Genomic DNA, 24942 nt, shown 5'->3' with positions numbered 1-24942 from the left:
TGGGTGCAGAACTCACTAAGATGGGGGACAAAGGTGAGACCTTTACTGATGACAGAATTTTCTTCCACAGAGAGGGGAAGGTCAGAGGGAATAGTGATGACCTTTGAAAAGGAAGATGGTGAGAAATCTTTATGAAAATAATGTGCTATAATACAGCTTTTACAACATGGAGCCAATTTGCTGCTAAAAATTGTTAGACAGTGGACAGTTCAAATTGGAGTCAATGAGGTGGATGAGCTCGGCATGGATTAACATGTAGAATTATGAGATTGTAGCCATTAGTGAGACTTGGTTACAGAAGGGTTTAGGACTGGCAGCTCAGTATTCTGGGGTTCAGCTTTTTTAGACATGACAGAGCAGGAGGGATTAAATGGGGGGGGGAGGATGGTGTTACTAGTCAGGGAAAATGTTACGGGAGTGCTCAGTCAGGACAGACTGTAGAACTCGGCTGGTGAGACTTATGGATGGAACTAAGGAATAAGAAAGGTATGACCGCATTAATGAGGTTGTATTGTAGGCCACCCAACAGTTCAAGGGATTTAGAGGAACAAGTTTGTAGAGAGATCATACTGTTGCAAAAAACAAGAGTTTGTTATAGTAGGTGATTTTAAACTTCCCACATATTAACTGGGACTTCTTCCCATACTGTAAAGAGACTAGATATGGATAGTTCGTCAAATGTGTTCAGGAAAGTTGCCTTAATCTGTACATAGAAGTCCCAATGAGAGAGTGTGATATTAGGGAATGAGACAGGGCAGGTGACAGAAGTTTGTGTAGGGGAACACTTTGCATCTAGTGATCATAATGCCATTAGTTTCAAAGTAAATTTGCAAACAGATGGGTCTGGTCCGCAGGTTCTCATTCTAAATTGGAGCAAGGTCAACTTTGAAGGTATCAGAAAGAATCTGGCAGGTGTGGATTGGGATGGACTGTTTTCTGGCAAAAGTGTACTTGATAAGTGGGAGCCCTTCAAAAGTGAAATGTTGAGAGTGCAAAGCTTGTATATGCCAGTCAGAATAAAATGTAAAGATAACAGGTTTGGGGAACCATGGTTTTCAAGAGATATTGATGCCCTGGTTAAGAAAAAAAGGAGGTGCATAGCAGGTAGGGACAAATGAGGTGCTTATGGAGTGTAAGAAATACAAGGGAATATTTAATGCAGATTTCTTCTCACTCTTAAACTCCCTTTAAACAGTGTACTGAACTATCGGATCTCAGTTTTTTTTCAATCCCTGCGTTCTTTTCCAAGTTCAAGAATGAGTGTAAGATTTTAATTCTTCATGATCGTTTATTTAAAGCTTAAACAAAGAATAGAGCATTTGAAACTAAATAAAGGAGCTGAGAAGCAAAGCAGAAATTAAAGAGATTCAATATCGTGCTTTTGAAAAATTTATCACATTTATATTCCAAGATAACGTACTTTAGATAACAGAAACAAATCAAGAAGCTACATAGTTGTAACAATTATAATATGTGGGCTATGTGCTAATACTTAGCCAATGAAAAATATGATTAACCACTGTTATATCACTTCCTGCCAGTAAGTGGAGACACACCACCACATAATGTGAAAAATACACGCATTTGTTATAGATACAAACTGTTAAATATACAGATTATGTCAACAAAGAATCTACAGTTCTGGTTGCCCCACTATATAGGAAGGATGTTAGGGCTTTGGAGAGTGATGCACCATCAATAACTCTCTCTGAGATGTGAAGGCGAGATATCGGCTTTTATTGACTGGAAGAAAGAACAAGCAGTAGTTGACCACCATACTACATCCTGGAGACTGAGGGCCAGGCTCAGGCCTCAATCGCCTTGATATCGGGGTCTGAGGGAGTAGCCACAGGAGCAGTCAGCAGGGGGCGTGTCCAGACAGGTATATGTAGTTCACCACAGAGAGGGTGCAAAAGAGGTTTATCAGGATGCTGCCTGGTTTAGAGGACATGTGCTTTAATGAAAGGCTGGACAAAGTTGGGTTGTTTTCTTTGGAATGGCTGAGGCGAGATCTGATGGAGGTTTACAAGGTTATGAGAGTGGACAAAGAGTATCTGCTTCTCAGGGTTGACCTGTCTAATACCAGAGGGCATGCATTGAAAGTGAGATGTGAAGGATGAGTTTTTTTTATTCAGAGTGGTGGATGCCTGGTATGCTGGTAGAGGCAGATACATTCGAGGATTTTAGGAGATATTTAGATAGGCACATGAATGTGAGGAAGATGGAGGGATATGGACATTATGTAGGGAGGAGGGTTTAGTTACTGGGGGTTTTTGAATTACATTTTAGCTGGTTCAGAACAACATCATGAGCTGAAGGGCCTGTTCCTGTTCTATGTTCTTTATACAATTAAAACTACAATTTTAGTCTTGTATGAATTCAACTAATACCTTAAAAATATTTTAAAAACAACTGATTCCAACAAGTCCAACTAATCTTATAGAGTTTTTTGAGGAAGTTACCAGGAATTTTGATGAATGCAAGGCATGGACGTTAGGAGGAGGACGAGGTCCCATATGGGAGGCTGGTCAGGAAGGTTCAGTCACTCACCATTCAGGATGAGGTAGTAAACGGATTTGACATTGGCTTCATGGGAGAAGCCTGAGTGTACAAGTAGATGATTGCCTCTCTGACTGGAAGCCTGTGACTAGTGGTGTGCTGCAGGGATTGATACTGGGTCTGTTGTTTGTCATCTACATCAACAATCTGGATGATAATGTGGTAATAGAATCAGCAAATTTGTGGATGACACCAAAACTGAGGCTGCAGTGGACAGCTAGGAAGACTATCAGAGCTTGCAGAGGGATCTGCATCAGCTGTAATAAAAAAAAAGGCTGAGTGGGAAAATGGCGGATTGTATTTAATGCAGACAAGTGCGAGATTTTGCACTTTGGTAGGACCAACCAGGGTAGGTCTTACATGGTGGATGGAGGGGCTCTGAGAGTGTGGAAGAACGAAGAGATCTGGAATGCAGGTCTATAATTCATTGAAAGTGGCAGCACAGGTAGATAGGATCGTAAAGAAAGCTTTTGGCACATTGGCCTTCAAAACTCAAAGTACCGAGTGATGCACCATCAATAACTCTCAGAAATGGGAGGCTTTTATTAGCTGCAAAAGTGACCACAACATCTTGGAGACTGAGGGAGGAGCAGTGCCTCCAATCGCTTTTATACAGGGGTCTGTGGGAGGAGCCACAGGATCAGTCAGCAGAGGGGCATGTCCAGACAGGTATACACATAGTTTACCACATTCACCCCCCCTTTGTTTTAAAAGAGAGTCCCCATGGGGCGAAGTTTCTCACAAGTATATTTACAGGTTTAGTCTATCAGGTGGTCGAGTCTGTCGCTGCGATCTACGTAGCACCGGTGGTGATTGCACCGGTGATGGTGGTTGTGCTGGCTCCGGCCTGACTTGAGGTGCCAGCCCGTTAGGCGTCAGTAATCCCTCATCCGTGTGCCTGGCACCCAGTATGGGAGTGTCGTGAGGAGTTTGCGTAGGGCTTGGTGTGCGCGCGGTCCTCGGCTGAGAGGGGAGTGTGCATGGGTATATAATATACATTGGTGGGTATGGGGTTCATAGTTACCATGGAGTTTTCGGGGTAGGGGTCTGGTGCTCCTGCGGGTGCCAGGTCGCGAATGGAGACCGTGTCCTCCCACCCATCAGGTAAGACCACGTAGACATACTGGGGGTTCGCATGAAGTAGGTGAACCCTCTCGACCATCGGGGAGTATTTATTGCTCCTCACATGTTTCTGGAGCAGCACTGGCCCTGGGGATGTCAGCCAAGCCGGTAGGGTTGTCCCAGTGGCAGACTTCCTGGGGAAAAAAAAGAGTCGCTCATGAGGGGTGGCATTGGTGGACATGCATAACAGGAAGCGGATGGAGTGGAGTGCCTTGGGGAGGACCTCCTGCCAGCGAGAGACCGGCAGTCCCTTTGACCTAAGGGCTAAGAGAGTGGCCTTCCACACAGTGGCATTCTCCCTCTCCCTCTCCACCTGTCCATTCCCCCAGGGATTATAGGTCCTACTAGTAGCAATGCCCCTAGCCAGCAGGTACCGGCACAGCTCGTCACTCACAAACGAGGACCCTCTATCACTGTGGATATAGCAGGGATATCTGAACAGAGTGAAGAGCTGGCGCAGGGCTTTTATGACGGACGTGGCAGTGGTATCGGGGCAGGGGATGGCAAAGGGGAACCGCGACTACTCATCGATTATGTTGAGAAAATAGACAATGCGGTCGGTGGAGGGAAGGGGGCCCTTAAAGTCAACACTCAGTCGCTCAAAGGGGCGGGTGGCCTTGATAAGTTGCGCCTTTTCAGGACGGTAGAAGTGCGGTTTGCACTCAGCGCAGACTTGGCAGTCCCTGGTCATCGTCCTGATGTCCTCAAGGGAGTACGGCAGGTTCTGGAGGCTTTCACAAAATGGTAAAGTCGGGTGACCCCCGGGTGGCAAAGATCTGCATGTATAGCTGGTCAAGCTGCGCGCTGGCACACGCTCCCCGGGATAGGGCATCGGGGGCTCATTGAGCCTTCCAGGCCGGTACAGGATGTCATAGTTGTAGGTGGAGAGTTCTATTCTCCACCTCAAAATTTTATCATTTTTGATTTTGCTCCGCTGTTGGTTGCTGAACATGAACGCAACTGAGCGCTGGTCACTCAGCAAGGTGAACCTTCTGCCGGCGAGATAGCACCTCCAGTGCCTAATAGCTTCCACTATGGCCTGGGCTTCTTTCTCCACCGCGGAGTGCTAAATTTCAGGGCCCTGAAGGGTACGAGAGAAGAATGCTACCGGCCTTCCTGCCTGATTGAGGGTAGCAGCCAGGGCAAAGTTGGAGGCGTCACTCTCTACCTGGAAGGGAATGGTCTCGTCCACCGCGTGCATCGTTGCTTTGGCAATGTCCCCTTTAATGTGGCTGACGGCCGCGCGGGCCTTGGCTGAGAGTGGAAATGCAGTGGACTTGACCAGGGGCGGACCTTGTCTGCGTAGTGAGGGACCCATTGGGCGTAATAGGAAAAGAAGCCCAGGCACCGTTTGAGGGCTCTGAGGGTGGTGGGAAGAGGGAATTCCAATACGGTCGGAGTCAGGGCCAATGACCCCGTTCTCCACGACATACCCAAGGATAGCAAGTTGGGTGGTTCCGAACACACACTTGTCCCTGTTATAGGTGAGGTTAAGAGCTTTGGCCGCTTGGAAAAATCATTGGAGGTTGGTGTCGTGATCCGACCAGTCGTGACCACAGATGGTGATATTATCCAGATAGGGAAATGTGGCCTTCAGTTGGCACTGGTCTACCATCCGGTCCATTTCCCTCTGGAAGACAGAGACACCATTTGTGACACCGAAGGGGACGCGCAGGAAGTGATAGAGCCTGCCGCCCGCCTTGAAGGCGGTGTAGGGGCGGTCCTCTGGGCAGATGGGGAGCTGATGGTAAGCGGATTTCAGGTCTATGGTCAAGTACACCTTGTACTGAGCTATCTGATTGACCATATCCGCGATGCGGGGTAGGGGGTATGCGTCAAGCTGCGTGAACCTATTAATGGTCTGGCTATAGTCCACAACCATCCTATTTTTCTGCCCGGTCTGAACAATGACCACCTGGGCCCTCCAAGGACTTGTGCTTGGCTCAATGATCCCCTCCCTGAGCAGCCGCTGCACCTCCGACTTAATGAAGGCCCTGTCCCCCGCACTGTACCTCCTGCTTTTACTTGCCACAGGTTTACAGTCGGGGGTCAAGTTGGCGAACAGCGGTGGGGGAGGGATCTTGAGGGTGGAGAGGCTGCAAGTGGTGTCAGTAGCGTGGCTGTTGGCATGGTGTTGGGTGGGATGTGTAGGTCGGTGTGTGTGTGGTCAGTAGCGGGGTATATGATGAAGTCCCACAAAACTGAGGATTTCTGACAGTGATTGGTGGGAGGGGCCCGTCATACTCCATTGTCACACTTTTCAGGTGGCTCTGGAAGTCGAGCCCCAATAGCACAGGGGCACACAGTTGAGGCATGTCCAGTAACGCAAAGTCCTGATATTCTGTACCCTGCACCACCAATGTTGCTACACAACCCCCCCGGATGTCTGTGGAATGCGATCCAGAAGCCATGGTGACCCTCTGGCTTACCGGCTGTGTCACGAGTCCGCAGCATTGCACAGTGTCCGGGTGAATAAAACTCTCAGTGCTGCCCGTGTCAAACGGGCAGCTAGTCCTGTGCCCCTCCACCAGGATGTCCATCATTGACCTTGCAAGCTGGTGTGGAGCGCTTTAGTCCAGGGTTATGGAGGCCAGAGTTGAACCGCCGTCTTGGTGTCCAGTAAGCACTCGTGGGTCGGAGGCAGGGCGAGGCGGTGCCGACCAAGATGGCCGCCCCCATGCCTCGCACGAGGCAGGCAGGCAAGATGGCGGCAACCAAGATGGCGAACCCCATGCCTCGCACACGGCGCTGCTCGACCCCGCTCGCAGTTTAGACTTACAGGCCTTGGCGAAGTGGCCCTTCTTTCCGCAGCTGGAGCAGGTAGCTTTTTGGGCCGGGCAGCGATTTTGGGGGTGCTTTTCAAGTCCGCAGAAGTAACACTGTGCAGACTTGCGACTGGCAACAGCCGTGGTCGATTCGCCAGCGGGTGGCGGGGTCTGCAGCGTCCACGGGGCCGGTGGGAGATCGCACAGCTGGACAGCGTCAGCGTTGTGCAGAGCAGTCTCCAGCGTGTCGGTCAGCTCGATCGCCGACTGTAAGGTAAGATCGGCATTTTCCAGCAGCCGCTGGCGCATGTACACTGACCTGATCCCCGTAACGAAGACGTCTCGTACCAGGAGCTCTGCATGCTGTTCCACCATCAGTCCCCTGCAGTCACAGGCCCGCACGAGTGTCTGTAGGGCCCGGACAAACTCAGCGCTCGACTCTCCGGCCCGCTGCCGTCGCGTCGCTAAGCGTCTTGCGTAGACGGTGTTCACCGGCTGCAGGTACTGTCTTTTGAGGGCATCCAGTGCCCCTTGGTAGGTTGGCTGGTCCCTGATTAGGGAGTATACCCACGGACTGACTCTGGAGAGGAGAACTTCGTGCATGATAGCAGGCTCAGTCACGGGAATCTCTTCCAGGTACGATTGGAAGCATGCAAGCCAGAGTTCAAAGGCAATGGCTGCTTCGGGAGCTTGAGGATCAATGTCCAATTTGTCCGGTCGTAAAATGCTCTCCATGTTTTAAAATTGCAGGTAATAAAATTGATGCACCATCAATAACTCTCGGAGACGGGAGGCAAACGACAGGCTTTTATTAGCTGCAAAAGTGACCACAACATCTTGGAGACTGAGGGAGGAGCAGTGCCCCGATCGCCTTTATACAGGGGTCTGTGGGAGGAGCCACAGGATCAGTCAGCAGAGGGGCATGTCCAGACAGGTATACACATAGTTTCCCACACCGAGTACCAGAGGTGGGATGTTATATTGGTGAGACCTAATTTGGAGACTTGTATGCAGTTTTGGCCACCTACAGGAAAGTTGTAAATAAGGTTGAAAGAGTACAGAAAAGATTTTCTGTTTTCAGGACTGGAGGACCTGAGTTATAGGAAAGATTGAATAGTTTAGGACTTAATTCTTTGGAACATAGAAGACTGAAGGGAGATTTGATAGAGGTATACAAAATTATGACGGGTATAGATAGGGTAAATGCAGGCAGGCTTTTTCCACTGAGGTTGGATGGGACTGCAACTCGAGGTCATGGCTTAAGGATGAAAGGTGAAAGTTTAAGGGGAACACGAGGGGAAACGTCTTCACTCAGGGTGGTGTGAGTGTGGAATGAGCTGCCAGCTCAAGTGGTGCATACGAGCACAATTTCAATGTTTAAGAGAAGCTTGTATAGATACGTGGATGGTAGGGGTATGGAGGGCTATGGTCCCAGTGCAGGTCGATGGGAGAAGGCAGCTTAAATGGTTCTGCACAGACTAGATGGCTGAAGGACATGTTTCTGTGCTGTACTTTTCTATGACTCTATCATTCTTCAAAAGAGCTGAGCAAACAAGCAAGTAGAGAAGTTGAAGGGATGGAGAGAGCAATGGGAATGTTTCTTCATAGGGTCAAGACCAAGAGAAACTGATACAAATGGCAGTGGTATTGGCTGAGAAAGGGTGGGGAATGCTCTATCTAAACCATCTCTGGTTATGGACCATTTTGTATAAATTGGCTATCATATTCACCGGCCAAAACAGCCCTGACATAGTTTCAGAATGTTCTCCTCCTGAGGAGATTAAATACACCAACAGGTACCGTTTCAGTGTGTGATCCTGGCTGATATCTCAATAGTCCAATGCAGGACCAGCGGAGGGAGATACCACTGGCTGTCAGAGTTGCCTTTGATTCTTTGGAAAGTGCTTTCTCCATTCAGTGTCCTTTACAGCATTGTAGATCGAGATTACAAAATCTGGAAAAAGCCTGAGCCAGTATTTCTCTGGTTTTCCAACAGTTTTCTGGATGCTGAAAAAAAAATTATAACAAATGTCTGTTTGAATCACAAGTGACTGCAGATCCTGAAATCTGCAGCAAAAAACAAGGCACTGGAGGAACTCAACAGGCCAGGCTGCATCAGTGGACTGTCGATATTTCGGTTTGAATCCCTTCATCTGGACTGAAAGATACAGGGATTATAGCTAGTGTAAAGTGGTGAGGGGACAGAGTGGGGCAAGAGCTGGCAGTTGATTGGTGGATTCACGTGAGGAGTAGCAGCAGGTAGATGAGGAAGAGCAGGTGGAAGTAGCGACAGAGACTAGGAGGTGATCGATAGAGGTGACAAAGGGCTTCTGATGATGGAATTGAAGGAGTATGAATCAGTGCAAGCAGTTCCTACTGAGCTTCAGGCACTCTGTACTCAAATTTCAACCAAGCCTTAAAACATCAACAGTAAAGGATCTCATTGACCATTGAAGGGTACCACTCATAGAGCTTGTAGAGCAAATACATACACATTGAACCCAGACACTGTGCAATGCATTTTTTTATCTCCAGGTGATATATCATACAACATTACAGCACAGTATAGGCCCTTCAGCCCACAATGTTAACCTACTCTAAGATCAATCTAACACTACCCAACTATATAACCCTCCATATTTCTATCATCCATGTGTTTCTTAAATGTCCCTAATGTATCTGCCTCTACCACCACCCCAGCAGGGCATTCCGTGCACCCACCACTCTCTGTGTAAAGAACCTACCTCTGTCATCTCTCCATACTTTCTCCAGTCATTTTTAAATTATGTCCCCTGATACTAGTGGCTCACATTTCACAACAATGGCAGAAACGGGTATATGAACATGAGAGATAGAAGCAGGAAGAGGACATTTTCCCCCTTGTGACTGTTCTGTCACTCAGTGAATTCATTTTCTATACTAACCACATCCCTCAATCCCATTAATATCTGGAAATCTGTGCTCCTCTGAGTATGCAGAACAATTGAGACTCTACAGCCCTTGGTTAGAGAATTCCAGGGGCTAGTAAGGCTGCCCACTGAGTGAAGGGATTTCTTTTCACATTACTCTGAATGGCCAACCCCTTATTTTGAAACTGTGACTGTCAAATCTCAGGGGGCTTTGGGGCAGAAACCCCAGCAGGACTCACCCAAGGGTAATTCTGCTATGCACTGCCTTCAAGGATAAAGGATAAACCGTAGATGAGCAAGGTTTGCCCCAAATCAGAGCAGCTAGGACAGAATGATACTTCAACGAGTTTTGATCTGAGCAAGAGTAAAACAGTGGCTGGAGGAAATCCATGCTGGATGGGTCTTCACGCTGCTCTACGAGATCATTGCCTTAGCACAGAAAGTCAGGGAGGAGAGGCAGGTTCGGATTTCAACTCAGACAGTGGTAGATAAGGCATTGTCAAACTGCACTTGGAATATGGTGAGCGGTTTTATGTCCCTTGTCTAAGGAAGAATTGTAGAGGGTCCAGAGTAGGTTCACGAGAATGATACTGGGAATGAAAAGGTTAATGTCCGAGCATTCGATGACTCAGCACCCATACTTGTTGGAATTTAAAGAATGAGGGGGGAATCTCATTGAGACCTCTCAGATATTGAAAAGCCAAGTTAGAGTGGTCATGGAAAGGATGTTGGGTGAGTCTACGACCAGGGTACACAGCCTCAGAATAGAACCACGTCCATAAGAACTGAGATAAAGAGGAATTTCTTAACCCACAGGGTGGTGAATCTGTGGAATTCATTGCCACAGGCAACTCTGAGGTAGGCCAAGTTATTAGCTATATTTCAGGCAGAGGTTGATAGGTTCTTGATTAGTCTGGGTGTTATAGATTACAGGGAGAAGGTAGGAGAATGGGGTTGGGAGGGAAAATAAATGAGCTGTGATGGGATGGTGGAGCAGACTTGAATAGCCAAATTCTGCTGCTATGTGGTCTTATGTTCAAACGTAGATGTGCTGTTTTACAATGAGGGACTTTGAACAGCTAATAATGTCATTGCCACTAGGCTACATTTCTACATACAGTATCAGGAGTCAGAACAGTGTCAGCTAACTCAGTCCTAAGCCTTGTCCACAGAGCTGTAGTACAGCTCAACTCAACCTGGGACCCTCTCTCTTGTTCCATTAGGGCAGCTTTCTGTATCATTGTATTCCTCAAGGTCATAAATTCCAGCATCTGCGTGGTTCTTTATGAACATCTCTACATCCCCATCTACGTTGATCTGTCCTTGCATGAATTTCCCTGATATAAAACATTTAGAGTGCTGTTCTGCCAAGAGCCTCTACCACTAAAAATCAGAAAGTCCTGAATTCAGATTGCTATTACCTAGCCTGGGTTAGGGCCTTGCAAATATGCTCAAAGACCTTGGGATGGGGAAGGGAGCAGTCAGTGATAGCTCTTGCTCTTCGTTTTATTCCTTGATTCTTTGGAGGAATTGGCAGACACAGAACGGTTTCTATCAGGAACTGTACCACTGCAAATGGCAACTACACCATATGGTCTTTCCTTAATTGGAAGCTGTATAGATTGGAGGGAAGGAGATTCATTGCAACTTTTTGTCTTTAACCCTGCAAAATCAATCAAAAATCAACAGACCGGCACCTATTTCTCATACCTTGGATCCTTTTCATTGAAATGTTGGGTCAGATTTCTTATGAATTTCAGAAGATCATTGGTGGTGTCTTCATACGCTTTGCCTGGCTTTTTGCTTGGCTTCTTCTTTTGGCCCAAGTTCATGTTTTCAAGAACTTCATGGTCAATCTAAAGTAAAAAGAATGAGTTTTTTAAAATAATTATATATTCCATTTGTTTTCCTTTGCCCTTGAAATTCTAATGGATGAACACTGAGGTGGACCTGAGGAGGATTAAGGCACCAGTGACCCCTGTTTCCATCCAAGGGGTCAGTGTGGACATGGTGGAGGATTACAAATACCTGGGGATACGAGTGGACAATAAACTGGACTGGTCAAAGAACACTGAGGCTGTCTTCAAGAAGGGTCAGAGCCGCCTCTATTTCCTGAGGAGACTGAGGTCTTTTAACATCTGCCGGACGATGCTGAGGATGTTCTACGAGTCTGTGGTGGCCAGTGCTATCATGTTTGCTGTTGTGTGCTGGGGCATCAGGCTGAGGGTAGCAGACACCAACAGAATCAACAAACTCTTTGTAAGGCCAGTGATGTTGTTGGGAGGGAACTGGACTCTCTGACGGTGGTGTCTGAAAAGAGGATGCTGTCCAAGTTGCATGCCATCTTGGACAACGATTCCCATCCACTCCATAATGTACTGGTTAGGCACAGGAGTACATTCAGCCAGAGACTCATTCCACCGAGATGTAACACTGAACGTTACAGGAAGTCATTCCTGCCTGTGGCCATCAAACTTTACAACTCCTCCCCTGGAGTGTCAGACACCCTGAGCCAATAGGCTGGTCCCGGACTTATTTTTTTCCACTTGGCATGATTAACTTATTATTATTTAATTATTTATGGTTTTATATTGCAATATTTCTTCACTATTCTTGGTGGTGTGGCTGTAACGAAACCTAATTTCCCTTGGGATCAATAAAGTATGTCTGTCTGTCTGTCTGCTCTGATCTTACTCCTTCAAGCCAGACTGTGTCAATAACCAGAGACTGGTAAAACATTCAGGAAGCATTCTTGTAAAAAGAAACCATGCTACAGTTCAGGTTGATGGCCTTTAACCAATACTAGAAAGTTAAATTCTCATCCTTTCTCATGAAGGATATTCAGCCTGAAGCATTAACTGTGTTCATGCACCACAAAATACCTGGAAAGACTGTTTGGATCCCTGTATAGTGGGGGAAGGAGAAGGTGAACAGATATGTACTGCAATCCCTTTGGTTATGTGGGGAAATGGTTAGAAATGGGAAGAGGTGGTGGAGGTAGAAGAACTGACGGGGGAATTGCAAACCGGTGTTGCCATTAGTGGTTTTGTGTGACTGGATAGTTTGACCAACAACACTTGAATTCCAGTACTATTCTGGAACCTCCTTCCCCTTCCTGTTTTTCTGACCCATCTTTCTGCGTAGTTTCAACTTGACCATGTTTTCATTATCCCTCTTCATTCTCAGAAGAGATCTCAGTATAAACCTCCTACCTTCCCATCTTAACAAATTCCAAGCCCGGAACAACATTAGTGTTTTTCCTTCACGGCCTCACCTCAGAGCCCACAGTCTCAGACAGAATCAAGACAATAAAGAACCCTTCCCACGAACACAAGTAATCCAGCCAGATTTTAATGACTATCCAGTGTTGTCATGCTGCCTAGTATAGAAAAATGCATTAATTCAGATTTCTTTTACATACAGTTTAAATTCTCAGCTATAGTGAGGAACTGATCCATTAATGTAACCTGAATTTCTAATCCAAACCCTTTATGTAACAAAACAAAGGGAAGTCAGAAATGGGAACCATCCCATTCCTTCCCACCATTAACTTAACAGGATACCAAATCCATTCAGATTACATGGAATTTTATATATTAGATACAACTGGTTCTTCATAGAGTCCAGTATTTCAGGGAGAGCAGTGTTATTTGAATATCAGCTTAGCTGTTTTACCTTCTCTGTCCACTTGTGAAATGATTTGTGCTGGTCCTTGCTGGTCTTATTCAGAATCCGCACCAGCTCACTATCCTGCTTCCGCTTTGTTACAACTTCTTCATTGGCGAGGTCTTGGACAAACGTGCTCTTTCTGGAGTGAAAACCAAAAGCTAATTAAAGCCCAGTTACACATACTTCCAATAACAGTTGTTACCTGCGTGACTTGGAGACAGAATTTCATATCAGAAATTGGTTAGGAATTGGGTTAACTTCTATTTCCCCATAACCTGGTCAGTCAAACACAGTCCAATATAATTCAGGAGAGAAGGCAAGAGAATTGGGTTGAGAGGGATAATAAATTAACCATGATGGAATGGTGGACCAGACTCGATGGGCCGAATGCCCTAATTCTTCTCCTATGTCTTATGGTCTCACCATGTGAAGGAGTTTAACTTTCCAACAGAATCAGAGCAAGATCAGAAGAACTGAACCCCAGTTTTGGAGATCCTTAGCATGGTTTCCTCCATGTGTGTGAATACCTTAGGATATTCTCTACATTAAATGTAGTTTAAAGAAGCAGTAATGATAGGCTGGTCTGGAAGATTAGAACATTTGAGATCCAGGGTGTTGTCACTGGATACAAAATTGGTTTGGTAAATTATGGTAGCAGAGGGTGCTTTTCAGGTTGGAGACCCGTGCCACATTGATGGATGCTGTTTCAGTCCACTGTTGCATATGCTGTATTTTGGATGAGAATCTGGATGGCATGATTTAGCAAGTCAGTGGATACCCTCAAAATTGGCAGTGTAGTGGACATTGAAGAAGGTTGTCTGAAGTTGCAACACCATCTAGATCAGCTGGGAAAGTGGGAAAAGGAATGGCAAGTGGAAATTAACTCAAAGTGATGCATTTTGGGAAGTTAAACCAGGGCAAGACACACAGAGCCTTGGGAAATACTGCAGAAAAGAGACCATGGATATGTACAAAGTTCCCTGAAAATAGAAATTCAGGTAGACAGAGTGGTGAAGAAGGCAGATGACGTGTTTGCCTCATTCAGTCTGGAACTGAAGTATAAGATTTAGGATACAACTATACAAAATATTGGCAAGACCATACTTGGGAATATTGTGTGCTTTTCTGATTCACCTTCATAGATTGGCTGTCATTAACCTAGAGAGGATACAGAAAAGATTCATGAAGATGTTGCTGGGACTAGAAGACTTGAGAAACTCAATATATTGAGTCTGTTTACCCTGCAGCAAATAAGGCTGATAGACGATCTTATAAAAATTTATAAAATTAAGAGGGGCATAGATAAGTCGAATGGTCACAGTCTCCCCGGTAGAGGAGTCTAAAACTAGAGATCTAGGGATCATGGGATCTAAGTCTATAGCTCTCTGAAAGTGTCTGCATAGGCTGGTAAAGAATGCTTGCAAGGCATTGTTGAGGAATTGAGTTAAGAGTTAGGATGTTGTGTACAGCTTTATAGAACCCTGATTAGGCTGCATCTGGAACACTGCATTCAATTCTGGTTGCTCTATTATAGGAAGAATGTGACAGGCTATGAATAGAGTGCAGAAGGGATTTACCAGGATGCTTCCTGGATTAGAGGGCATGTGCTATAAGGTGAAGTTGGACAAAGTAGGGTTGTTTTCTCAGGAGTGGCGGAGGCTGAGGGACAACCTGATAGAAGTTTATTAAATCGTGAAAGACACAGATGGAGTAGACATTTAGTACCTTTTTCCCAGGGTTGAAAAGTCTAACATTAGAGAGAATGCACTTCAGGAGGAAAGTTCGAAGGAGATATGTGTTTATGTTTTTTTTACACAGAGAGTGGTAGGAGCTTGGAATGTGCTGCCAGAGGTAGTGGTGAAGGCAGATATAAAAGAAGCACTTAAGCAGTTTTTAGACAGGTAGTGGAATATGCAGAGAATGGAGGGATAAGGATTTTGTGCAGTCAGAAGAGACTGGGTGTTATTATATTTATTAATTCATCACCACATTGTGGGCTGTACTGGTCAATGTTTTATGTTCTGGAGGGCATAGGTCTACAGTGAGGGGAAAGGATTAAGGTGAAGCTGAGACATGTTGGGAATTGTTATCTTTCTTGTAGTTTAATTTTATTTATGCTTGTTTACTTGTTGGTCTGTAAATGTTCAGTGGATTGTACTTCAGCAGTTTCTTTGTCTGTCTGCCTGAGATGTGATGGTAGCATAAAACACGACTGAGCCTGTTGTCTCACAGACTGTTCTTATCAGAGGAAATTTCCCTTATCTCTCTAGCTTGAACCAGTTTCCAATATTAGGAAAAATGATGAGGCAGATTCTTTGTTTGATTGGACTGGTTACAGTTAGAGTTAGTTACCTGCTATTTCTTTGTTGTGAATATCTAATAAAATAGCTGTAACTCATTCTTGGCAGAAGAACCTTCTGGAAAATATCTTCTCTAGAGTCACCAGGGACAAGTGTCCTTGCTCACTTGTGACTCCTCCCACTGAGCATGAATGCGGCTGGTTCCTGGTAAGTGCCTGGGACCAGGTATATGATACAAGGTACCAGTCACCTCTGTGGTTCCAGCCCAGAAACTATAACCATGCTGTTTACCCCAGACTCTTCTATGTTGTAGAGAAGGACAATTGAGAGCCATGGAACCACGGCATTCACTGTGCCCATCTGAGCCACGGAACCACGGCATTCACTGTGCCCATCTGAGCCACAGAACCACAGCATTTACTGTGCCCATCTGAGCCACGGAACCACGGCATTTACTGTGCCCATCTGAGCCACGGAACCACGGCATTCACTGTGCCCATCTGAGCCACGGAACCACGGCATTCACTGTGCCCATCTGAGCCACGGAACCACGGCATTCACTGTGCCCATCTGAGCCACAGAACCACGGCATTTACTGTGCCCATCTGAGCCACGGAACCACGGCATTTACTGTGCCCATCTGAGCCACGGAACCACGGCATTTACTGTGCCCATCTGAGCCACGGAACCACGGCATTCACTGTGCCCATCTGAGCCACGGAACCACGGCATTCACTGTGCTCATCTGAGCCACGGAACCACGGCATTTACTGTGCCCATCTGAGCCACGGAACCACGGCATTCACTGTGCCCATCTGAGCCACGGAACCACGGCATTCACTGTGCCCATCTGAGCCACGGAACCACGGCATTCACTGTGCCCATCTGAGCCACGGAACCACGGCATTCACTGTGCTCATCTGAGCCACGGAACCACGGCATTTACTGTGCCCATCTGAGCCACGGAACCACGGCATTCACTGTGCCCATCTGAGCCACGGAACCACGGCATTCACTGTGCCCATCTGAGCCACGGAACCACGGCATTTACTGTGCCCATCTGAGCCACGGAACCACGGCATTTACTGTGCTCATCTGAGCCACGGAACCACGGCATTTACTGTGCTCATTTGACTCACTCCAATTCATTCCACAGGAATGGATGTTGCTCAGCCTCCAGGAGTGTGATCCGAGTCTCAGCTGGAGCTAGCAATCCCTCTATGAAATCCCGGACTTCAGCATTCTCAGATTTGTACAGTTTCTCGTCGAGGTATGGCTTATTCTCACATACATTCTCCTCACACTCGTAAGGGTCTTTTCCTCCAGTTACAATGTAGTGCAATAGCCGACCTAAAGCCTGTGTAGGAAGCGAAACAAATTCAGAACTATACAATGGGGATGGGGTGAATACATTAACTCCACTGGGTTGCCAAGTTTAAAAATATTAATACTAGTAAGATTTAATAATTATTGGTTTATGGGATGTGAATTTCGCTGGAACTTCCAGCATTTTTGTCAATCCCTTATTGCCACTGAACTGAAGGTACAGGTAAGAGCTAACCACAAGACTGGCAATATTGGGAGCTTTACTTCCTGAAGGGTAACAGATTAACAAACTCAATGGGTTTCTATGAAAAGCTGGTGACTTCATGAATACTGTTGCTGAAAGCAGCTCGTTTCCAAATTGCAGATCGATTGAATCATTTGTTCAGAATCAGACTCAGGAATCATTGGCATATGTCATGAAATTTGGTCTTAATCCCCCACCAACATGGTGGGATTCAAATGCTTCTATCTCTGGAGCAGTGGTTCAGAACTCTGGGTACCGGTCCAGAAACCTAACATAACCCTGCACCCAAATATACCCTGTTTAGATTGCAACAGTCACCTTCTAAGTTTTATACAATGATAGAAATTGTGTACAAGAGGCTATCTTCATGTCTGTGCAAGATTTTCATTCTTATCCATGCTATTTTTTTCAACTGTTTAAAAGCTATTATGAATTCCACCATTATCTCCTTCTGTGATTAGTCATTCCATAATTTCATTATGTAAAATAATGTACATTAACCTCGTTACTCCAATTGCCAGTCCACACTCTCACTTTATTATTCTATTAAATGGGCCGTTCAGCCTTCTGGATCACCCTGTTTCTTGTCAAAGATCCTGTGGGAACATACTGGAAGAATAAAACTCCCTTTTTTTTGGTCTATTAATCTTACGGATTCTCTCAGGGATATTTCTTCCTCTGCTGGGAAATGAAACAGGAAAGATGCCTGAGAGATAATTGCAGTTGGTTCAGTTTAAATTTTATAAATAAGTAAAAATATACAGTTTCATGTGAATTTCAGTCAATTTCACAATGCTCTCACAACTCAAGGAATAATAGAGTAATTGGCCTAACTTTTACTTAGCAGACCTGTTGTTAAAGCTACTTTGAAATTCTGCAAGATGTTAAAAAACTGATCACTGGCTCTTCATTCACCTGCTCTCCATGTCCTTCAACTGCTCTCCATGTTGGATTACAGCTAGCTGAACTGTACATCATATTTGTTATCAACTTGTAATTGTGTCTTCATTAGTGACAATTCCCTCTCCTCCACAGCCTCTGCCTCCTTTATCAGATGGTGAGCAACAGTGGACAGCCTATCAAATTGTATGGCTAACTATATAATAGTAGGAAGATGGATTCACACCTTGGGAAGGGATGGATAAAGTAAAACTGAGCGAGAGTGCAAGAGTTGTAACTGTAGTCTCCAGAATAAAGTAGAAGAGAGAAAATTTAGAATGGAATAAGAATTTAACTTAAGGCAACATGGAGACAAAACGGAGAAGTTGGGCATTGTATGCAGAATGCACGCAGCATGCAAAATAAGGTAGATGAGCTTATAGCACAGCTAAAAAGTGGCAGTTATGATGTTTTGGCATCACAGATTTGTGGTTGAAAGAAGGTTACAATTGGAAGCTAAATATCCAAGAATAACATTGTATCAAAAGACAGGCTGGTAGGTAGAAATCTATTAATCAGAAATGAAATCAAATCCTTAGAGAGAACTGACATTGGTCAGGAAGATGCAGAACCTTGTGGGTAGAGTTAAGAAACTGCTTGGGTACAGGCCTCCGAATGGTAGCCAAGATGTGGGATACAACTTACAATGGGAGATAGAAAAGGCGTGTAAAAAGGGCAATGTTGTGATAGTCACAGGGGATTTCAATATCCAGGTAGATTGGGAAAATCAGGTTGGTGTGGGATCCCAAGAGAGAGAATTTGTAGAATACCTACAAGATGGCTTTTTGGAGCAGCTTGCAGATGAGCCCATTAGGAGAAAGGCAGTTCTGGCTTGGGTGTTGTGTAATGAACCAAATTTGGTTAGGGAGCTTAAGGTAAAGGACCCTTAGGAGACAGTCATCATAATATGATAGAGTTCACCCTGCAGTTCGAGAGGGAGAAGATAAAATCAGATGTATCAGTATTACAGTGGATTAGAGGTAACTCCAGAGGCATGAGAGAGGACTAAGCCAAATATGATTGGAAGGGCAAGGATGATGTTTGAGCAGCAGTGGCTGGAATTTCTGGAAGTAATTCGGAAGATGTAGGATCAGTTTATCCCAAAAAAGAATTCCATACTGTAGTGCTCCATAATTCTAACAAGGAGTATTCTAAAGAGAGGATGAAGCAACCGTGGCTGACAAGGGAAGTCAAAGACAGCATAAAAGCAAAAGAAAATGCATATAATATACAGTAGTAACATTTAGTGGGCAGCTCGGAAGCTTTTAAAAACCAACCAAAGGCGACTAAAAACAAGGGGAGAAAAGATGAACTATGAAGATAAGCTAGCCAATATTATGAAAGAGGATAGTAGATGTTTTTTTTCCAGTATGTAACGAGTGAAAGAGTGGTAAGAAGGGATATTGGACCCCTGGAAAATGACGTTGGAGAGATACTGATGGGGAACAAAGATATGCCGGATAAACTGAACAAGTATTTTGTGTCAGTCTTCACAGTGCAGAAATTTGGGAGAGTTGGGGAGCAGAGTTAAGCATAACAGCTATTGAGAAGGTTCTTGGGAAGCTGAAAGGTCTGAAGGTAGATAAGTTACCTAGACCAGATAAGCTACACCTGAGGGTTCTGAAAGTGCTGGTTGAAGAGATTGTGGAGACATTAATGGTGATCTTTCAAGAATTACTAGATTGTGGAATGGTTCTGAAGGACTGGAAAATAGCAAATGTCACTCCAATCTTTAAGGGAGGTAGACAGGAAATTATAGGCCAGTTAGTCTGACTGTGTTTTTGATAAGATGTTGGAGTCCATTGTTAAGGATAAGGTTTCAGGGTACTTGGAAAGACACTGCATGATAAAATTGGCTAAAATTGGCATGATTTTCTTAAGGGGAAATCTTGCCTGACAAGTCTGTTGGAGTTCTTTAAGGAAGTAGCAGGCAGGATAGATAAAGGAGGGTGAGTTAATGTTGTTTACTTGGATTTCCAAAAGGCCTTTGACAAGGTGCCACACATGAGACTGCTAAACAAGAGAGGAGCCCGTGGTACTAGCATGGACAGAAGGTTGGTTGACTGGCAGGAGGCAAAGAGTGGGAATAAAAGGAGCATTTTCTAGTTCACTGCCAATGGCTAGTGGTCTTCTGCAGGAGTCAGTGTTGAGACCGCTTCTTTTCATGTCATTGATCTGGATGATGGCTTTATGGCCAAGTCTGTAGATGATATAAAGGTAGGTAGAGGAGCAGGTAGTGTTGATGAAGCAATGATTCTGCAGAAGGACCTGAACAGATTAGGAGAATGGACATAACAGTGGCGGATGGAATACAGTGTAGAGAAAGTTCAAAGTACATTTATTATCAAAGTTTGTACAACCTTGTGGTTTGGTTCCTTACAGGCAGCCACAAAACAAAGAAACCCAATAGAACCCATTTAAAAAAGGCCATCAACCACCCAATGTACAGAGAAAAATAACAATTGTGCAAATAATAAAAGTAAGGAAATAACATTGAGAAATGTATGGTCATGCACTTTGGTAGAAGGAATAAAGGGGATTGTCTATTGTTTAAAAGGGGACAAATTTCAGAAATTGGAGGAAATTGAAGAACTTGGGAGTTCTAGTGCAAGATTCACTAAAGGTGAAGGTAAAGGTAAAGGCTAAGTTAAGGAAATTCAATATTAGAGTTCATTTCGAAAGGAGTATAAAAGCAAGGATGTAATGATAAGACTTTATAAGGCATTGATCAGATCACATTTAGAGTATTCTGAGCAGTTTTGGACTCCATATCTAAGGAGAGATGTACTGGCATTGGAGAGAGTCCAGAGGAGGTTTACAGGATGATCCCAAGAATGAAAGGGTTAATGAATGAAGAACATTCAATGACTCTGAGCTTGTACTCATGGAGTTTAGAAGAATGGGGGGGGGGGTAATCTCATTGAAGACTACTGAATATTGAAAAGCCTTTGTAGAGTGGACATGGAGAGGATATTTTCAATGATGAGAGAGTCCAAAACCAGCGGGCAAAGCCTCAGAATAGAAGAATGTCCATTTAGAACAGAGATAAGGTGGAATTTCTTTACCCAGAGGTTGGTAGATCTATGGAATTCATTGCTGTAGAGGCTCTGTCATTGGGTATATTTAAAGCGAGTGTTGAAAGGTTCTTAATTAGCAAGGATGACAAAGATTTTGGGGCAAGGGCTGGAGAATGGGATTGAGAGGAAAAATAAATCAGCCACAATGAAATGGCAGAGCAGACTCAATGGGCTGAATGGCCTAATTCTGCTCCTATGTCTTTTCTGACATGGAGACTTGATGCCAAATTCAATGAGCAACCATCAGCAGTGATTGCTGAGACCAGCTAGTTCAATGGAATTCAAGTGAAGAATCTATAACCCTATGGGTTTGCATGACTCTGTCTTGGTCAGTCAGCTCATCCATCTAGTCACTGGGCTATTCTCTTAATAGAACATAACTATGTTCAATAGATAAACAAGAGGATATGTCACCTTAACACGGTATAACATTCATATCAATAGATACCCAAATGAAATACAGAATGCCATCCTCCTTCTATATTAGTCAACGTTTTCCTCTCTCCTTTTCTGTTTGTCTCTGTTCCTTGTTGTCCTACCACTAAGTAGACTGGTTCGTCAGCTCCTCACACAATCTACATGCTCACTGTTTCCAACCTCCTTGGCATCATCTAACCTAAAATAGAAACAGAGACACACAGCAGCTCAGGCAGTATCTGTAGAGACAGAAACAAAGTAGATGTTTTAAGTGGATGGTACAACCATTACTATTAGGCACCACTGCTTTGGGGTTCATTTTCACTCTTCCCAGCCCCAGCCGCACACTATGATATGCACGTCACCTAGCTGACAGAGAGAAAGAAGTGGACCTGCAGATCTGCTGCGAAAAGCTCGTGTGCTTCAAAAGTTGAATTTGGCGTTTGTTTCATTTTCTGAAGGATTTCTGAAGCCTCCCAGGTCCCTTGTGATGATAATTCTACAGGTGAATTGTTATCAAAATGCACACTCTTGTCGAAATCTGCCAGGAGAACACGGTTTTCAATATCTGTGGAAAATCAAGCAGTTTTATTTCTCAGTGTTTTGACTGGATACATGCAAAAGTGAAAGCAGCTTAAACACAATATTTTGCAGATCTAAGTTCATACTAATTATCCAGTAAAATCTATAAATGCATCAACTATGACAAGAGGGAGAGAGAGCTAATGTTTTCAATCAATGACTTTTCTTCAGAACTGGAAAATGTTGAAGATAAAAGAAGTTTTGAAAGAAGGGAAGGAGGGAAAAGATCAAAATAACAAGGGTGTAGGGAGAGAATAAAAGGTAGAAGAGGAACAAGCTGAGGACAAAGACTAGAATTGGAGAGGAACTAAGTATTAAAGTGACGCTCTTGTCATAGAAGCACTTGGTAAACACACTCCTTCCAACACATATTCACTCATACACAAACATTTCCTCATTACTCTGCTGTCGTTGCGGAGAGTGTACACACTTCAATGTCTGCCCTGGTACATTCTGACTGTTCTCTCTTCACATTGCTGCATACATTCAGAATCAGACACTGAGAATTTGATTTAATTTCATTCTTTATGTGTACTTAATCAAAAGTGTGTGATTGTGTTGAGTGCTCTGCTGTTTTACTACTGGGTCCTAAACCAAGTCAATGTGCTCAGGTTGGCTTTATGGTGCTTTTCCCTCCATACAGTGTGTATTATTCCATTCCTTTAGTATTAGAGATATGTAAGTGTGTTAATGTTGCTTGTATACTGTATTTATATATATATACTTCTGTTTATTTTGTAATATGATTGTGGGGTGCATCATATTTTAATTCATGTGTAGTCTTAAGTTAACTTTGCTGGTAATCGAAGTTGGTATGTCCTGGTGCCCTCAGCAAGAGAAAGAGATCGGGGCTGCCAGGAGTTCACAGCACAGAGTGATTATTGTGTTTTCTTGTAGATATTGTTTTGTAAGTATTGGCATTTTTCTTTCCACTATTTTCACTAAGATTTGTAAGTTTGTTACACCTAATAAACAGCCTTGCACCAAAGTGTGAAGTGACTCCAGCCTTGTTTTCTTTGGTCATATCCCACATTTCTAACACCCCTCTTCAGTAAATGAAGACCTAAGCAACATTCAGGTGTGGGCTGATAAGTGTCAAGTAACATTCACGTTAGACAAGCAAAGGAGACCCTCCCTTGATAATAGTTGTCCCTTACTATCAACATCCTAGAGGTCAACATTAATCAGAAACTCAACACATAACTATCATGTCTCACTTCACTTACCGACACTCTTCATTATCTACAATCTAACTCTGACAAAATCACCTTTTTCCATCACCTAGGTGTTTTCTAGACACTCGTTCATTTAATATTTTCATCATTGATTACAAATCTACCCATGGGCTCTCTTCTACCTTCTTAAACTCCTCTATCAGTCTGTAACTTCTAGCCCTGCAACCCTCTGCGATACTCGGTGTTCCTCTAATTTCAAACCCCTAACAAAGGCCCTTTAATAGCACTAAAATTACAGAGGGATCTTGGCGCCCATGTCCATAGTTCCCTGAAAGCAGATAATTGGATAAGGTGTTATCTGGTGACTACAGTTTATAATTTATTAACTACAGCTCCACCTTCAATACTTTAATTACATGCAAATGCATCACCAAACTGGGAGTCAACACATCCCTCTGCAATTGTATCCTTGGCTTTGTGACAAATAGACCACAATAGGCAGCAACACATCTGCCACAATTATTCTAAACACTGTTGTTCCACAAGGATGAGTCTTCAGCTCCCTACTCTACTCCCTGTACACTCATGACTCTGTGGCCAGATTCTGCTCTGACTCCATCTACAAGTTTGAGGATAATACTACCGTAGTGAGTCACATCTCAAATAACGATGGGGCAGAATACAGGAAGGAGACAGATTACTGACATGGTATCACAACAAAAACTTTCCCCTCAATGTCAGCAAAACATAGAGCTGGTCACTGACTTCAGGAAGGGCTCAGTGCACATAGTCTTCTCTCCATCAATGGTGCTGAGGTAGAGAGGGTTGAGAGCTTAAAGTTCCTAGAAGTGAGCATCATCAAAAGCCTGGTCTGGAGATGCCATGGCCAAGAAAGCTCACCAATGCCTCTGCTTCTTCAGGATGCTAAAGGAATTTGGCACATCCCTGTCAACCTCATAAATTTTTAATTGATGCCACCATAGGAAGTATCCTATCCAGATGCATCATGGTAACAGCTCTGCTTGTGACTGCAGAGAGTTGTGGACAATGGTCAGCACGTCACAGAAACCACCTTCCCGTCTATGGATTCTGTCTATTCTTCATGCTGTCTCGATAAATCTGACAAGTCAAAGACCCCACCCAACTAAACATTTCTAATCTCCTCTCTCCCTTTGGCAGAAGATAAAAAGCCTGAAAGCATGGATCTCCATTCTCAAGGACTACTTCAACCCTGCTGGTATAAAACTAACGAATAATTCTCCAGTATGATAAGATGAACTCTTGACCACAATCAATCTTGCACCTTTTTGTATATCTGCCCTGCACTTTCTCTGTAGGTGTTACACTTTATTCTGCATTCTGTTATCGTTCTGTTATTCTACTTGAATGCATTGTGTATGATTTGATCTGTATGAGCTGTGAGCAAGACAAGCTTTTCACTGTACCACATATGACAATAATAAAATGTAGAACATTCCAGCACAGTACAGGCCCTTTGGCTTACAATGTTGCGGCCACCTTTTAACCTACTCTTAGATCAATCTAACACTTCCCTTCTATAAAACCCTCCATTTTTCCATCACCTATGTGTCTATCTGAGTGAGTTAAATATCCCTAATTTATCTGCCTCTACCACCACCGCTGGCAGGGTGTTCCACTCTCTGAATAAAGAACTTGCCTCTGACATCCCCCTTTAATCCTCCCTCCAGTTCATTTCCCTTTCCAAAAAGGGTGTATGGCATTCTTGCCTTCATTGACAGGGGAGGTGAATAAGAACCCATGCTGCAGCTATGTAAAACTTCAGTCAGACCACACTTGTGCAGTTTTGATTGCCCCTTTATGAAGGATGTGGAGACTG

The 24942-nt window shown here is 44.3% G+C and overlaps 1 protein-coding gene across 3 annotated transcripts in view; it reads right to left on the bottom strand.

Moving 5' to 3' along the window:
• Window positions 1-1379: 1379 nt before the first annotated feature.
• Window positions 1380-24942, bottom strand: part of LOC140737303 (2-5A-dependent ribonuclease-like) — a 46488-nt gene continuing 22925 nt past the window's right edge. For all 3 annotated transcript variants that reach the window (XM_073063714.1, XM_073063716.1, XM_073063715.1), the window contains exons 3-7: window positions 21720-21895; window positions 16464-16681; window positions 13031-13163; window positions 11066-11211; window positions 1380-8453 (exon numbers count right to left, since the gene is read on the bottom strand). In XM_073063714.1, coding sequence (XP_072919815.1) covers window positions 8321-8453; window positions 11066-11211; window positions 13031-13163; window positions 16464-16681; window positions 21720-21895 — 806 coding nt within the window. In that variant the 3' untranslated portion in view covers window positions 1380-8320. The remainder of the gene's footprint in view (window positions 8454-11065; window positions 11212-13030; window positions 13164-16463; window positions 16682-21719; window positions 21896-24942) is intronic.

Source organism: Hemitrygon akajei, chromosome 12, assembly GCF_048418815.1.
Source record: "Hemitrygon akajei chromosome 12, sHemAka1.3, whole genome shotgun sequence".
In the NCBI taxonomy this organism is placed as follows: Eukaryota; Metazoa; Chordata; class Chondrichthyes; order Myliobatiformes; family Dasyatidae; genus Hemitrygon; species Hemitrygon akajei.
The sequence above is the reverse complement of the archived record's forward strand: the minus strand, read 5'-3'. Positions and strand labels throughout refer to the sequence as shown.